An 18127-nucleotide genomic window follows, 5' to 3' on the forward strand; every position below is an offset into this window, starting at 1 on the left:
ATGATCTCATTACAGACAGAGTTGTGACAAATGTCTTTCTGCAAATGAAACTTCAAAAGAACAAGAGGTGGTACAAGCAGATTGTTACAAACAATGACCCTGCTGCCCAAGTTCAAGAGAGAAGTACACGTCCACATGAAACAACAAGAGGAGCAGAGTGCAGAGGAACCTCAGTGAAAGGTGATAGCTCTGACCTCAGCCCATAAGACCAGCCGGGATCACCCTGACACTCGCCACGCTGGTCAATACTGGACACGAAACAAACTGCTCAGGGCTATCCAGTGACATTGTCTCTCGGTCAGATAAAGGGAAGAGGGGTGTCTCCTGTTGCAGCTGCGTGGAGGGAGGGAGGGAGGGAGGGAGGGAGGGAGGGAGGGAGGGAGGGAGGGAGGGAGGGAGGGAGGGAGGGAGGATGGGTAAGGAAACAAAGTGTTGGATCTATCTACCCCTTCTCTTCCAGCCTTCTCTTCTCTTGTGTTTTTGAAAATGGCAGTGAGAGAGGAAGGGGCTGTTATCAAACAGGCCAATCAGACTAAACAAGAGTGACACTTGCCCAGCAAAGACAAGGGGCTACAAAAGAGGAGGAAAAAAAGAAATGAGAGGTGAGAGATAGAGAGTAAAGAGGGAAAAAGTGCTGACCGGTTTGGTGGTTAGGGATTTGAAACGACTGCGCGCACACAGATCGCTCGGTGCCCACGCTTTCTCTATGAGCTTCCTCTCTCTCTCTTTCTGTCTATCTCTCGCTCTCTCTCTCACTCACTCTCTACACCCACACCTGTTTTTTGCTAACTCTGCAAATCACGTGCCTGACAGATTCCAGAGCCTGTTTAAATAATGCATGGGATTTCTCTTTTAACTTGTCAGTCGCAAAGGAAAAATATAGCCGTTCTTCTCTGATGTCATTTGTGATGGTGATTTTCCCTGACAGTACGCCATTAGACCAATGAAACCTTTTTTTGCTCCTCTATTCTTCTCCAGTTGCCTCGACCAGAAACACATGTTCTGCCTTTAGTATTCGCTTCCTTTTCTCTTGTTAACAGGATTTCAGAGGCATATTTATATTTATAGACACCATTTCACAGGAGCCCCTGTGCTTCTTTGCAGTTTTGCAGCTGTAAAACCCAGAGAGTATAAACAGCCTTTCAAACAGTCTCGCCGCGCTGAGAACCAACTTCTGCTGTGCACTTTAGGAGACTCCCCAAAGTTAGATTGGGGTAAGCCAAATTGGTCAACTGATTAGGGGGCTAAAAGAAAACGATCAAGTGCTCTTCAGCTCTCTCTGCCTCCAAAAGCGATGTTTTCGAAGTGTATTATTTTCTGTCTTGAGAGGGGGGTTGGGGGCTGGGTGTCGCTGTTTGAGGGGATATGGGAGGGAGAGAGATTGAAATCATGCCTATCTCCCCTAACTGTTGTGTGCAGATAGCTGAAGGTTTTTTACACCCCATCCACACAGAGGGGAAAACGCAGATTAGCTGCCCCTTTGATGTTCTCCAAAAAGCAGCTTGCCATCAGAGAGGGAGGGGACCAAACACAGCCCCCGGGAACGCAAGAACAAGAAAGAAACAGGAAAGAAAAGAGGAAAGGAGAGAGAGAGTGGTAGAGAGAAAAACAGAGACATCAGGCTTTGCAGCTGTCGTCTAGGGATCAGTGTCTTGGCCGCGAAAGAGAGAACGCAATGGGTTAAAGTTGGAAGGATATCTTCTGAAGCTGTTTGTTTAACTTAAGAGACGTGATTCGCTAGATCAGATTCCAACATCCCTACCCCACCACCACCCACCTCTCAACAAAGTGTGCTGCAAAACCAAGCAGAAACCACAAGGCCTTTCTTCCAACTCTTTTTAGGGTCAAAGTGGATTTTACTGAGATGAAGCATGCTCCCCCTCCTTCTCCTCCCCCGTCTCTCTCAGGTGGCTGCTCCTACAGCTATGGCTCTTGGTGGTGTGGTTGAGTCAAAGTCATACGAGAAGGCAAACCTGGGGGGAGGGGTATCGGGCATGCTTTAAATCTGTTCACAAACAGGCCCCAATTTGCGTGGGCACACATCGAAAAGTATCCTCTGGCACACACAGCCCTTCTGCTAAACCACTCAGCCAGGGATCAGTTTTAGAGGTAGTGTGAAGGCATGGACTTGACTCAGCTGAATAAGGGGAATGTGTGTTAGTTGTCATTTCCACCCATGGATCCTGGTTTAACTGTTTTCTGTCTTTGGGTTATTGGCCCCCAGGTCTCTGTGAAGCTAGTCCCTTCAAATGACTTCTGCAGGAGGACTAACTCACTGGCTTCTTCATTTTGGGGAATGGAGTAGCCTGCTGAATTGTGGGTGACTTGTGTGACAGTGTGAGCAGAGGCCCACTTGCACTGCAGTGTTTCACCGATCAGCTGGACAGAACCCCAGGAAAGCCTGCTGCCTCTCTGTAATGATTACCATCAGCATCATTATCATCATCATTATCATTGGTGGTGTGACAGAGAGGGGCCAGCTCTCCATAGCGCTGGTGTCAGGGAGGAGTACATTAGAGGGTCTGTGACAGAGTGGGACACACAGACACCAAGCCTCTCTACTGACACACCCTCTTCTCTCCATCCAGCTCTGTCATCAACACCCAATCCCATGGCTGTCTCATTCCAATGTACTGGAGGAGATTTAGCTATGGGTAATTATTTAGGTTTAGGTGCCACGTTACACCGATATTGCTACATGGCTTCATTTGATCAGGAACATCAATTGGGCTTGGATGTGTCAGCAAGACAGCGGGATTCATAGACACTTTCTGCCTGTCTAGTGTCGCCAAGTTCAGCCACTCTTTACCATGCATACAGCATCAGCCCAAAATAATTGAGTCCAGTAAATACTTTTGTAAGTTCTCTGTTCCCAGCTAGCACTTTTGGTTCCTTGGAAGTGTTGGAAATATACATTGTTGGCTTTCCATTGGTTCTGGGAACGAAGCCATATGTTTCCTGACTGCTAAAACTGAATGTTTTTTAAAAGTTCTGAGAACGGAAGTGAAAATGTTGTCTGTTCTAGGAACATACATTTTTAGGTTGCAGGGAGGTTCTGAGAACATTTTACTATGGTTCCCTGTGAGGATTTATTAACGTTCTGAGAATGTAAATTATAGGTTATTTGGAGGTTTTTTAATAACTTCCTCAAAACTTTCACTGAATGTTTCAATAAGACTTTTAATAACACAGCTTCGGTTAACTGTTTTGAACTACACAGACAGGACACATGGAAATGTATTTACTTAAGCATTAATCGTGCAAACACATTTATTTTTTATTGTGGCACAGCGTCAGTGAGATTCAAACCTATGATCTTCTGTTTTCTATCCATGGAATTAGTCCACTGCGCCACCAGGATGGAGCTAGTTATTATGTTATTTTTAACGTTATGCTGAAGTACTGAAATTCCCACAGAAGAATGCTGTTTCTTAACGTTCTCTGAACAATTTGAGAACATTACTTTAAATAGAGCCATGAGGAAACCTGGTGGAAACGTTATGCTGAAGTATTACAATTCCCACAGGAGAACATTGTTTCTTAACGTTCTCTGAACTATTTGAGAACAGTCCCAATGTCAAACCAGTTGGAGACGTTCCTAGAACATTACCAAACATTTTATTAAATATAACCATGTTTAAACATTTAGGAAACATTCTGTTAAGTAATGAAATACCAAGAAAATATAGTTATTTTGTCAAGTTCCTTAAATGTGCTGAGAATGTTCCAAAGCCAAGCAACTATCCTGCACCATTCCCAGAATGTTGTGGGAAGGTTGTATGCAAAATAACCATAGGACAACCACGCTCTCACCAAGCTCTAAGAAACATAGGGTTCTCAGAACGTTATGTGTTAGCTGGGTTTTCTTCCCTTGCAGGCCTTGTGTGTTTATATGTAAACAGTGTGAAATATAAATAAGTGTGTACATCAGTTTGTTCTGTCTCTCTCTCTGTGTGTGTGTGTGTGTGTGTGTGTGTGTGTGTGTGTGTGTGAGTGTATTTACTTGTCCCTCTACATATTCAGGCTCATGTCTCTATCGGGGGCGTCTGCCGTGGCTCTGGGTGGTGATAAAGAAGCCTGCCTGCGTGACACCTCTATATTACCCAGCCCGCCGCCACGCACGTTGTTAGTCACACACACTGCCATCGCCACCATCTAAATGCACGGTCAGGTCGCAGCCATTAAGGACGCCATTAGCCTCAATGAAATACGGCTAAAGCGAAAGCAACGCGAGGGCCAGAACCAATTACCTGTAGTCACGTGTGAAGCAGTCATGGAGAAAGAGACATGGCCAGTGGAAGGAGACAAGGAGACAAACCTTTCTGCAGTCTCTACCTAACCTACCTCCTAGAGATGGCTAGACAGGATGTTAAATACTGGCTGTGGACTTGAACAGATACATCTGTCATTATTTGGGGGCAATATTTTCATTTGAGTTGACAGTCATAATATATATGTGAATTGCCTTTATTTATAAGGTTTATTATAAGGGTTTACTGTTATACTGTCCTGTTCATAGTGCCTAAATAGCTAGCTGTGATAAAAAGTACAGTATGTATGTTGCTGTGTCTCTGACCTGCGTTGGAGTTGAGCTCGTCGTTCTCTGACTCGGTGCCGTTCTGGCTGCCGGCTCCGTGCAGGTTGTTCATGGCCATCAGTTTCATCTTCTGCAGCTTCATAGCCTCGGCCATCGCTGCAGCCGTCAGCCCTGCAGGACAACACATAAATACTGTACACAAATCACACGCATACACAGCAATGAATACACACACCTCAAATCAAAATCAAATCAAATGTTATTGGTCACATACGCATATTTAGCAGATGTTATTGCGGGTGTAGTGAAATGCTTGTGTTCCTAGCTCCAACAGTGCAGTAGTATCTAACAATTCACAACAATACACACAAATCTCAAAGTAAAATAATGGAATTAAGAAATATGTAAATATTAGGACGTGCAATGTCGGAGTGGTATTGACTAGAATACAGTAGAATACAATATATACATATGAAATGGGTAAAACAGTATGTAAACATTATTAAAGTGACCAGTGATTCCATGTCTATGTACATAGGGCAGGAGCCTCTAAGGTGCAGGGTTGAGTAACCAGGTGGTAGCCAGCTAGTGACAGTGACTAAGTTCAGGGCAGGGTACTGGGTGGAGGCCGGCTAGTGATGGATAGAACAAAATGCCCTACAAGGTAATAAATTGTCAGATGTTCATACAGTATCACTGAAATACAGGCATTTACAGCTCTTTAGAGTAGAACACCTCTTGGATGCTGTGTCATGCTTTTTTAACTATTTCACTGCAGTTCCTCTCAGTCCAAGCATGTGTACTTGGTCTCCAGAGACATGTCTATAGAGGAGCCAGAGTGAGGCTTTCGCTGGCCCCAGGCCTCCCCTGACCCCTCCAATCCAGGGAGAGCTGAGGGGAGCTGGGGCCGCTGGTGGCGGTAGGGAGGGTCCCTCCCCGTCCGTCCCAGGAGAGCGCTCTCTCCCTGAGTCTCTCGAAGAAGCCCAGCTACCTTCAGCTCATCAAGGGCTCCACAGCCCCGGAAGCTATCATCACTCTGCCCAATTAGGCCCCTAATTAATTCAATTAGACGATGAAGGGACACATTAAGTAATTCATTAAATGACGACGCAATGCCTCCTTGCTTTGCCGTGATCTAAATCAGGACAAAAAAAGATACATCTTTTTCCTTTTCTCCCCAGGTTCGTTCAGACAGTATATGTCACCTTGATCTAATTCCTTAACGGAATCGCCTCGAACGCAATGGGAGACGTGTAAAAATTAATAAAATAAAAAAAAATTGAAAAAAAGTTCATTCATTTATCATTTAATTTTGTTGGTATGAACATGAACACTTAAGTTACTTTCCCCGCGAAGGGAAGCGAGTCTGATCGGAACCCCATTACTCCACTGCTGTCAAACACCAAAGGCGGAAAATTAACTGTGCCGCTCTCGTCGGCCAATGTTTCTCAATTCCACTACACACGGCAAGGCAAATAAACCAGCAAATTATTCTAACTTGAAAAAATATAGACAGGCACAGATAGAGTGGGAGAGGAGAGGGAGGGGGAGGGTTAAGACAAATGAATCTCTGTCCTTACATTTATATTAAAAAAACAAGACTTCTATTTTTATGCATCCCAGCCCCTCTCTTCCAAGCGTGCCTGAGGAAACAGGCGAAATGTTTTCAATAGCTACATTTAAACAAAATGTCATGATGATTGATTCATTTTATTATGAGTTCATTTTGTTGCCTAATCCCAGACAGTCAGAGGCACAGCTGCAGCAGCTTGGAGGGAAACTCAAACCTCTTCTTGAGCACTGAATTAGCTGTCGACGTGTGGCCGAGGGGGGAAACAGGAGAAAAACAGCTGACAACAACATGGAGGGAGCACGACGTCTACCCTGCTAGTGCCGTAAAAGCTTGGCAGAGCCATCCGTATAGTAAGCCTTATTTTTGGTGGGATTTGAGGATGCACTTTGGTAAAAATACTTTCATGCTTGAAATCCCTCTTGTCATGAACTACTGTAAAGCCTTGTCTAAACAGAGAGGGCAGAGCCAGAAGGTTTGGGAGAGCTAGGACACTTTCCCATATCTGATCATGTGATCTTCTAATGCTTCTAGCCTACTAGGGTCACTGAGGATTACTGGTTGGCATACGTTAAGTTGACTTATATGGAACTACAAATTCTAATTTATGCTAAGAGTTTGACACTCTCGTCATGCAAAGTCCCTTCTTATTAGAGTCTTGATTCCTCTAATTCTTCGTATGTAAACTTCAGTACATGAACAGGATGAGCTTGCAAGCCAAAGTAAGGTACCTAAGCTACAAAACTCTGCTTAAATTTGAAGCAGCTGTATTGAAAAGAACACAGATCTCTTCTCATTGGCCCTCATCGTAAATTAACTAAAAACTATTGTCTGTGTCTCTGTGATCTCTCATCACTACTTATGCTCTCAGTCAACTAACTTTCAATATATGAACAAGTCATATGGTGGATAGCCTGTTGATGCCCAGTCAAGGCCAAGTTCTCTGAGACGGTAAAAGTATTTCAAAGCTTCTCATTATGCACTACAGTAGTCTATAGCAGCTCTGATTGAGGTGAGAGAGGCAATCAACAACCACTGCCTAGCAGATCACATCAAGAACATAAAATACCATAACAGAGAAAAAACACACAATCAGTGCATTGTCTTTACACATTTTTCCCCCTCCTGATTTTACATGGAAGACGAGCCTGTGAGATCAAACAGGGAACGTAACAGTAATTGATGTTTGAGTAAAGTCACGACCCACGGAAATGGGAGCCCGCGGATGAAAGGGGAGCGCCGTTTTCCAGGGGTGGACAAACAGATTGCTTATTGTTTGCCTTTCATTGCGCTCCTCAGATGTAGAGGACCCCGGCCAGCCCCCACTTTGAGAGGCCTGGCCCTCAGAGTCAGCCCTGCCAGATGAGTGTAAGGCAGCCATCCATCCTCTTTTCAAGCCCCATCCTCCCTTTTGCTTCACATCAGATTGGGAGTGCCATTCTTGCGGCTAATCGTTAATCTGGCTGGGATGGTCTGGGGCATAGTCCCACCCTGTTACCCTGGGCAGGTTACAGAGGGCCTTTGTGGTCTCTCTGGGGTCAGACACAGGCCAGAATTCCTCACGTACATTCAGTCCTATTGGCTGTTGTCAGGCCCAGTCCAACAAGGCGTCTGTTTAATTAAAGGGGGTTACCTGGTCAGACGGATTCCATAGAAAAAAAGTTAATTCCATTCTTTTGATCTTTGTAGTAGAGGTCTGACCCAGCACTGTGGCTATTGATTTTAATAAAGACGCTGGTATTTGGTGGTCAGTTTGGGTATTAATTGTGCAGCAGAGACATTCATCTATGGCCACTGGAGGAAGACAGCAAAGGAATGCAGGCATATTACCTTTACACAGTCCGTTGTTTTTTAAATCTTCCTGTCATTATAATCAGTGCCGCCTCTAGCATTTTAGGGGCCCTATGTGAGATTTGGTTGACCCTCCCCCTCACCTCGCAGGCAAAAGGTTTTAGTGCCCTTGGCATTTCCTACAATTCCACACATTTTGCCATGACTTATGCCATGTTCATATAATATCTGAGTGAGAGTGACTAACAAAATAAATCAATGGGGGCCCCTTGGAGGTCAGGGCCCCTGAGCGCATGTCCTGCACGCCCGGTCTGCAGTTTTGTGATTATTAGGCCTATTACTAAAAGGTTTAGATAGCTGCATAGACTACTTTACCTAGCAATAAACATAACAAGTAGAAAACTGCTGATGCACTACCAAATGTTGAAATGGCACCATGGACAATTTCTTAGCTTCACTGTCATTGGCAAGCAATTTGATTGCAAAGAAAACAAGTCTGTCCGGCACCATAAACAAAGTGAGACGGGAGCTCCCTCCCTCTGCGCAAAATAAGGCACCTGCACAGCTGTTGTACTCCACGCTGAAGAATGATAAGACAACGGGAACACGACAAAGAGAAAACAGAGACTATTATGCACTACAACCAAACAAAGGTATGTCAAAGTGTGTCGAGCAAGTGAAAGTTAGGAAGATTTGTGTCTACTGTTAGGACAAGGGATAACGGCTAAATGAAGTCCAACTGATGCCATTGCGTGAAGATGCACGAGCTGACAATAACGGACTATTTTTGACTGCTGTCGTATAGACACTTCATTATTCATTATAATGCCATTATTGCTTTTGTGCTGAGTTTCACTATTTATCAAGGCCACTTGGAGCTTATAATGATGTTTAGGCTACTGATGGTTTTATCATTTGACCCTGGGGTATTTTTATTTTGTCGTTATAAAAAATAAGCTATTACCATGTTCCAACACATGACTTTTCTTGAACAGTTGAATTTTGCCGTTCTTTGAGTTCTTTTAGTTTTTACATATAGCCTACATTAACATAAACGAATGAAAATGCTATTGTGTTACATGAAATAAAAATCGTATTCTAATGTTACCGAAGGCCTTCATAAACACAACCAAATGATAGTTTTTGCGGTAGCATATATGAAATATATGAATTACACTGTTAGAATGTTGCAGTCAGAATGACTGCTCATTAGCTTGAAGGGGGGTCCATCGAGGCCCAACAGTTATAGTGTTAATTGATTTTTAAGCTTTGAGACAATTGAGACATGGATTGTGTATGTGTGCCATTCAGAGGGTGAATGGACAAGATAAAATATTTAAGAGCCTTTGAACGGGCCAGGCGCAGCGGTTTGTGTCAAGAACTGCAACGCTGCTGGGTATTTCAGGCTCAACAGTTTCCCGTGTATATCAAGAATTGTCCACCACCTAAAGGACATCCAGCCAACATGACACAACTGTGGGCAACATTGGAGTCAACATGGGCCAGCATCCCTGGGGAACGCTTTCAACTCCTTGTGGGGGGGTGGGGTGCAACTCCATAATGTTTTTACCCTCAGGGTATATATAATAGATATTCTTTTTTGGGGTCAAGGCCCCCTAGTGGCCAAGGGGCCCTACTCGTGGCGCGTAGTCTACGTATCGGAAGAGGCGGCTCTTATTTATTTATTTTAATTTAACCTTTGTTTAACCAGGTAAGCCAGTTGAGAACAAGTTCTCATTTACAACTGCGACCTGGCCAAGATAAAGCAAAGCAGTGCGATAAAAACAACAACAACACAGAGTTACATATGGAATAAACAAAACGTACAGTCAATAACACAATAGAAAATCTATATACAGGCTCTGATTATAATGCAAGAGAATTTTCCATCATGGAGCTTATAGCACTGACAGCAGTGCACTGTTTATTCTATCTAAAGTACTGGGTGGACAATTCACACAGATATTGAGTCATTGCGTGGAGCAGAGGTGTCCATATATGTAGCAGTATGTGTCGCAGGCGCTATCTCTCTCACTTCAGATATTCACTTAAAGGCCATTACAGGCATACAGAAGAGTAGAACTGGAAGGGCTTACTCAAAGCTCTCTTTCTCCAAAACAATTCCACCAGAGTGGCTTAACAATTGTACATGTGAATTCATACAAAGGAAACGAAAGAAAGAAGGTGAAAAAAACAGATTGCCTGTGAGACCAAGCCTGGAGAGATCATGTTTTTCAGCCAAAATGGTCACTTGAGTTAATCTCAATTCTCAACCGGATGCATTATTGCATTTTACGTTTCTCCTTTTCAATGGGGAGAATAACATCTTTTCTTCGCTTTGACAGAGTGTCCCAAGAAAAGTATCAGATTTTGTGTGAAAGAGAAAGAGGGCAATGGGGGTTGAAGGGGGGGCCACAGACTCTGCCTTTGATTCTCAACACAGCAAATATTACTTTCCTATTCCACGTTTTCAAGTAAACTGAGATTGCGGGAAGGACAAAAAGGAAGGGGGGGGGGTAGGGTATACTGTATTTAATTCACCTTTGGAATTTCCGAACAGCGGAACAAGGAGGAGATGAATGCACAACAAAGAGAGATGGCTCCGAGGCGTAATCAAACCCCCGTGCATTCTACAAATGTGGTGAGAATCGCAGAAATAGGGCAAGATGGAGGTGGCTATTAAAGCCAGGATTACCTGCAGCTTGTGGCCTTGTGCTGCTCTGGACCTGACTGTGTCCACATTCTCCACCATACTGTACTGTTACAGTACAACATACAGTACTAGCTCTGTGCTGCAAAACGGCCGTGTCAGTCAAGTGTCCCACTTCATACATTCAATAAGCCACTGGCTTTCAAATGCAAGCTTAGTCAAATACAACTTGAACTTTAGAATCTCTGAGAGAAACCCTTTGCTTCAGCCTGTGTTGGTGGGAGCAGAGTGCCTTAACGAAGGCTGTAATTAGTACTAATTAAGTCAGATCCTAATGTTGAGGCATGCCGTTATGAGAGAGCACGGAGCAGTAGGAGAAGTGGGAGATGGGGGTGCCGTTGTCTTGTGGGGACGCACACACACACACACACAGACTACTTCTACACATTTTAAGGGGACATAATGTCATATACTCTACGGATCATCAAAGATTGACCTATTGGCCCATCTCTCCACCCGACTACATGTCAATATTCTCCAGTCAGATACCAATGACAGAGAGACTTTTCCATATTACAATAATACAATATAAAATATGTATTTATTTTGTATCCTTATCTTTGATCATACATCTGTCAATCAATCACTGCTATCTGTGTGCCTACTGTTGACATTGGCAGGGGGTGTGCAGAGGACAGACTAACCAGGCATTGATTGGACTCTTTTAACACATGAGCTGAATCCCAGATGTAGCTTTGGAGGGGTGTGAAAAGGCTGAGTCCTGGATTAAAAATGCCCCTGCCTGTTTGTGTTTGCATGACACGGGCTGGTGAGGCCACTGTGTTTTCTTGACCCTGACCAACCTCTCTCTCTCTCTCTATGCATTTCAATGCAATCTCATCCTGCTCTGACCTTCTGTAGATTTCATTTTTGTCATTTAGCAGGAGCTTTTATCGAGAGCAATTAGGGTGAAGTGCCTTGCTCAAGGGCACAGACAGGTTTTTCACCTAGTCGGCTCGGGGATTCGAACCAGCAACCTTTTGGTTACTGGCCCAACGGTCTTAACCGCTAGGCCACCTGCCGCCCCTCACCTATTGTACATGTAATATGCAACACGTTCTCACACATCATGCATACTACATGTGCGTCAATAAAAGCGTACATGCTAAATATGGTATTCTAACAATAATAATGTTCTGTTATATGTTAAGACTGGTGCAGTTGTTTAAATCATCCTTAAAGGGCTATTCAATACTCATCTCTTTATTTGGTGTCATGAAAAAGAAAAACTTATGAAAAATCCTTTAAAAAATCCCGAAATCTTTGCATTATCCCTGTAATTGCGTGCATATGTGTTTGTGTGAGTGTGTACATACATGTGTTTGTGTTTGCATGTGTGTGCCCGTGTGTACATGCATGTGTTTGCATGTGTGTGCCCGTGTGTACATGCATGTGTGTGTGTGTGTGTGTGCCCGTGTGTACATGCATGGGCGTGTGTGTCAGGGTTGGGCAACATTTTTATTGAAGGCAGTCAATTCAGAAAGTAATCTAAAATAACTATCCAATAATAAAAAAAGGGAATTTATTTTAAGTAACTTCTCAATAAACTGAAAAGTAGAAGCTATGTATTTAAAAAGTTTGAAAAATTCAGAATTTTTGGCTGCCTTCAGCCCAACCCTGGTGTGTGTGTGTGTGTGTGTGTGTGTGTGAGTGTGTGTGATAGTGAGTGAGTAGTAGGGACACTACTCTCTGCGTCGTCCAAGTGGCCACAGGACACAGGCACTAATTAGCAGACACAGCAGCAGCAGCTTGCAGTTTTATATTACATCAAGGTAAACTCACACTGCTAGGAGAGGAGATTACTTCTATCAAATGGGAATAAGCTGTTAATTAACTCCCTGCCGTAGCAATCACTTCCTCTGTTTCTGCTACGGACCTAACCATCGCTGGCTTCAGCACGAATCCATGTACACCCCAACGGTCTTTTTGGAAAACGGACATAGCCTTGTAATGGCTGTTTGAATGGGAATGTCAAGGACAATGTGAGCTCCAGTGAAAGGCTGAGGAGTCAATTGTCTGGACTGTGTTTCCTCACTCTTAGCTGGGACTTTCTTCATCGTGGTTGGAGCCTGGTCTGGTTTGCTCTGGGAATGGGATTGGTTGGTACGTGGGAGTGCTGATCTGGACGTGTCATCAACAGTGGCCCTGGCGGGGAGGTGGGCCGTGGGTGGCAGAGCAGGAGTAGATTAATAACCCTGGCTGTGTACAGGGCTGTAGTGTTCAGGGCTCAGGATGCAGCAAGGCTTTATGGGGGCGAAACCCAGTGTGTCTCCCGACAGGGGATGCCAGAGCACGACTGGTGTTAGAAACCCAGAAACACGTCTCTGTGTGCTTTATTGGTGTTATTGCTTTTTACACACATGCATGCATGCTTGCACATAACACGTACGCACACACACACGCCACTGTTGCATTTGTGGCCGTCTGCAGCGAGTGCGGAGAGGGAAAGGGAGCTGAGACCGGCACTGATTTCTAGGCATCCCTTTAACCCCAGGAACTCGTTAATGTTTCATGAAAAGAGCCACTAGAGTCCTCACTGGCTGACTCACAATATCACGACTTAGCAGAAATAAATGGGCCAAGTGTTCAAAGAGTAACAAGACTTTGCTCAGTGGGCAGAAAGTGAGTGGAGAGCACTTTTCTTCCCCACACATAAACACTCTCTCTCTCTCTCTCTCTCTCTCCCTCTCTCTCCCTCTCTCTCCCTCTCTCTCCCTCTCTCTCCCTCTCTCTCTCTCTCCCTACCTCCCCACCTCATGCGCTCAGACTTCTTATCATGTAGGTGCCTCCCTGGAGCCCTTCAAATGGACTGGGGCAAAAAGGAAAAACCCAAGCCTTCCCCTCCTTCATCTTCTGATGCCCCGCCCTGCTTGCGTCTCTACCTGTCCTTTATCCCTTAATCTCCCTCTCTGTAACTCATTCTTCATGTCACTCTGTCCCAGTTCACTGAATTATCTCTGTGTATCTGGCTGGTCACCTAACTTATCACACACGACTGCCTCTTAACTGTCTACATCTACAGTTGTCTAAAGACAAAGACACTGTTCAGAGTGTTTTATACAGCAAGGAGGGAACAATCTGTGGTGGTTACAATGTTTAGAACTTTCCATCGTTTTATGAAATCGTTTTCCCCCTCAGCTCTGCGTGGGCTTCCTCTAGCTACTGTAAACTTGCTGGTCTGCACTTAGCTGAGCTCCTTAATTGACTAGCCTTATTAATACTGCTAATTGCGGAAGAACAAAGGTTTGTACCTCCCTCCTGCTTCAAAGGCAGGCCTGGGCACATGGATCATTAAAGACAGACCACCCAACTCTCCCAGGGGACTCCTGCTGTTTATTTTCCTGCTAGAAGAGCAACAAGAGCCAACTTTATAGTTAACCTTGAGCGCCGTGTCTGATCTGCCTTCGATTGGACCGGGCCCTCACCCTTTCATTCCACCTCCTTTTAACAACTGGTTCAGCAGCATCAGAAGATGAAGGAGGGGAACGCTTGTGTTTTTCCTTTCTGCCTGAGTCCATTTGAGGGACTCCAGGGAGGCACCTATAGGATAAGAAGTCTGAGCGCATGAGGTGGGCAGGGGGATGGAGAGAGAGAGAGAGAGAGAGAGAGAGAGAGAGAGAGAGAGAGAGAGAGAGAGAGAGAGAGAGAGAGAGAGAGAGAGAGAGAGAGAGAGAGAGAGAGAGAAAATGCAAACACAAAGAAAGTGGAGGAAATGTGTGCATTATTCAACGCAGCTTGTTTGCATACAGCACGAGATGCATGCCCCTCTTTCCGTGACTTATTGAATTGATTGCTAACATAACCAAAGATGTGCTGAACATTACTGGTCAAGTTGTAAACCCCAAAACACATCTATCCACAAAAATATACCTTTTCAAAGAAAGTCATTTGTACGTCTTTGAAAAATCTAAAGGAAGCAGAGTATAGAAAAAAAAACAGAGGTAAAATGAGCCATGCATGATGATACTCCTGGCATCTGAGAAGGGCTAAGTCTGTCCAAACGGCTCTAATGTGATTGATGAGCACAGCAGCCTCACTCTCTCTCTTCTCTTCTCTTCTTCTCGCTCTCTCTCTCCTCTCTCTCTCTCTTTCTCTTTCTCTCTCCCATCATTGGCTCCTACACTCCTAACTCTCACCTCCTCTGGCTGACTGGAGGGAGAGAGGAGAGAAGGAGAGGGGTTGGGGAAGGCAGGCAGGCAGGCAGGCAGACAGACAGGCAGAGGCACTCCCAGTGAAAACAGGGGCGCACATTGGAGCCGAAACAATAGTGACAGGCGCACTGGCTGGGGGTTTGCTGGTCGGATTAGCTCCAATAGCCATAATAAATGAAACAAGAGGATGAAATAAAAACAATTCCACACTGACTGAAGGCTGGGCTTATGGGAAGTGGCAGCTCCACTGGCCCCCAGGCTCTGAATTAGTTTTGCCACTCGATAATTTGACTGATTCACTTGAGTGGCCGGAGAGGACGTTTTGGGCCTGATCTCAGTGTAATCGAGTAACCTGGCTGGTGATTACCCCACGGACACACAGGCTCTGGACGGGGAGCTGGGACAGAGGAGAGACAGGGGCAGGTGGAGGAGAGCGAGAGAGGGGCTGCCCTGGCTGGCTGACGGCTGGAGCACAGAGCCCAGAGCAGGTAGCAGCAGTACTTGTTGAGCCCAACACTTGCACGGTCACTTAACTCCTCTCACGTCACTGCTTCATGCCTCAGTTCTCCTGCCTGGCCTGGATTTGATATCTCCCCCTATCTAGCCAGATGTCTCCCATAAGAGTGTGTGTGTGTGCGTGCGTGCTTGTACATGTGCGCATCCGTTCTCTATGCATGCACGCGTGTGTGAATGTGTGTGAGAATAAAGCTGTGTTTGTTTCTGCCCAGCAGAGGTCCCAGTAAACTCCAGATGAGTGGTGTGATAGTGGGATGGGACAGGAACCTACTGACTCTTCCTTAACAAAGAGAATGGGGAGGCAGGGGGGATTTTGTCCTGTGTAGAGGCAGCCCAGGAATCTGTCCAAATCACTGGAGGAGATGGAGGGGAAGAGAGGGAGGGGGGTGCACTGCTGCCTGGGCACTGCAGTTGAAGGGTAACCTTTACTTAACCTTTCATATGTTGAAAGCACATTTCGCCACTGACTTATTAATTTGGACAAGGTCACCTTTTTTTCATTTTAATACCAGATTAGCGGAGCCAGATCGTGAACTTTGATGTGGAAAATGTGCAGATGAGGGCAACTCTCTGGGCCACCGTGTAAAAATCAGCAGGATTTTATTGACGGGCTATTGACATCTTTTTTTTTCTAAAGAGGAGAAATGTCAATGCTTGCTACACAAGAGTAACAAGCAGAGTAAGCACTAAAATCTCAATTTACATACTGCGCTGTTCAGGCAGCTGAGCTGATGGAGCTGTGTAGTGCTGGCTGCCTAAAGGGCAGATGTCTGTCCCCAAAACCCCACTGCTGTCCTTCACAGAGAACCCCACTGCTGTCCTTCACAGAGAACCCCACTGCTGTGTTTCACAGAGAACCCCACTGCTGTCCTTCACAGAGAACCCCACTGCTGTCCTTCACAGAGAACCCCACTGCTGTCCTTCACAGAGAACCCCACTGCTGTCCTTCACAGAGAACCCCACTGCTGTCCTTCACAGAGAACCCCACTGCTGTCCTTCACAGAGAACCCCACTGCTGTTCTTCACAGAGAACCCCACTGCTGTGTTTCACAGAGAACCCCACTGCTGTCCTTCACAGAGAACCCCACTGCTGTCCTTCACAGAGAACCCCACTGCTGTCCTTCACAGAGAACCCCACTGCTGTCCTTCACAGAGAACCCCACTGCTGTCCTTCACAGAGAACAACACTGCTGTCCTTCACAGAGAACCCCACTGCTGTCCTTCACAGAGAACCCCACTGCTGTTCTTCACAGAGAACCCCACTGCTGTGTTTCACAGAGAACCCCACTGCTGTCCTTCACAGAGAACCCCACTGCTGTCCTTCACAGAGAACCCCACTGCTGTCCTTCACAGAGAACCCCACTGCTGTGTTTCACAGAGAACCCCACTGCTGTGTTTCACAGAGAACCACACTTCTTTCCTTCACAGAGAGCAGACGCTATTTTAGGAATGTGACGGGCTTCACCATGCTTCACTAACTTTATACAGAAAGTAAAGAGATGAATATAGTCCTAGACATGATGAGGATGAGAGCCAAATTACCTAAATAACACAAATGTATAATTTATACTACACAGTTTATCCGGGATTACACTTTTTTATTGGGGAAAACATGTATTTAAAAAAAAAAAGTCAATTTCCTTACATTTTGTGTTTTTTCCATCTAAAAAAAAACATGCAAAAGTTTGCCTTCATGCAAGCCATGACTAAATCGGTCTCTGCAGTGTATATTTAAGACAGAATAACACTAAAATCATTGACATCCTCTGTGTGTGATTAGAGATTATGTAATTAATGAGAATAAAACTTTACCAAGATTACTGAGAAATGATCTCACCCCAGGGTGACCACACGGTCTGTCATTACAACGAGAGGGGAGAAGGGCACAGAATTACACATAGCTAATCCCACCCACACAACCTAGGGATTATTTTACAGAGTAGGAGATGATTTTTTCTTAAGAGGCTTTTACAACCTTTATGGAATGGGGGGCAGCCTTCATACAGACAGTATGTAGCCTGCAGCGACAACTACACACACACACACACACACACACACACAGTCCTGAGCGTGAGTCACTGACTTCAAACTGTCACTCATCTGGCGTCCCCTAATTAAGTGTCTAATTATAGAGCTAATGCTGGCGACTGCAGCCACGATAAAGAGGACATGATGTCTACAGCAGACATACACAAATACATAGGGACATTCACATACGCCACCTCCAGTTGGTGAGGGCTTCTCTGTAGATTCAAATCAAGGAATTACGTTTCAGTGAGCATAAAGAAGAGAACTAGTCCTCACTTAAGTGTGACCAGTACTACCATTTTGATGTTACCTCAACCTCTATAGTGGACAGCCAATCCTGTACTGTATATTGTTATCCACTTCCTGCCCGGGGTAAGGGCTCGATTGTGGTTGACACACAGCATAACTAGAATGTGACACATTGGCTGGCTGAACAGGACACCGCCAGGGTGCAATGCCAGGGGTGGGGTCGGGCCAGGAGGTTCAGGGAGATATACTGGGCAACCTTGCGGTGTTCAGTATCTATCATGTCAGGAATGAGATACAGGAGGTGCTTTTAAATGTCACGATGAGAAGGAATGTGCATCAGATAGGCTCATTAGGAATGAGTCAGATCGGGCTCTGCATTCATCTGCACCACGGGACAAATGCACCGTTTCACGAAGAGGAAAAAGGAAAAGCGCTCAGCTTGTGTTTTCCTTCCTGTCTCTGCTTTGCAGATCAATAGGAAAAGTAAAGGAGAAGTAATAAGGATGCACAAAGAGAACCACTGATTCCTGCGTTTGAAATAGGAAGGAAAATAAGCACTTAGTGATTTGCATTGC

At 45.1% G+C, this 18127-nt stretch overlaps 1 protein-coding gene across 1 annotated transcript in view; it reads right to left on the reverse strand.

Annotated features, from left to right (window-relative positions):
- The window catches only part of dacha (dachshund a), a 76361-nt gene that overhangs the window by 43569 nt on the left and 14665 nt on the right, over nucleotides 1-18127 (reverse strand). Inside the window, exon 3 of the mRNA XM_084178949.1 lies at nucleotides 4577-4729. Coding sequence (XP_084035075.1) covers nucleotides 4577-4729 — 153 coding nt within the window. The remainder of the gene's footprint in view (nucleotides 1-4576; nucleotides 4730-18127) is intronic.

This window comes from Coregonus lavaretus, assembly GCF_964263955.1.
Source record: "Coregonus lavaretus genome assembly, chromosome: 15".
Taxonomy (NCBI): domain Eukaryota; kingdom Metazoa; phylum Chordata; class Actinopteri; order Salmoniformes; family Salmonidae; genus Coregonus; species Coregonus lavaretus.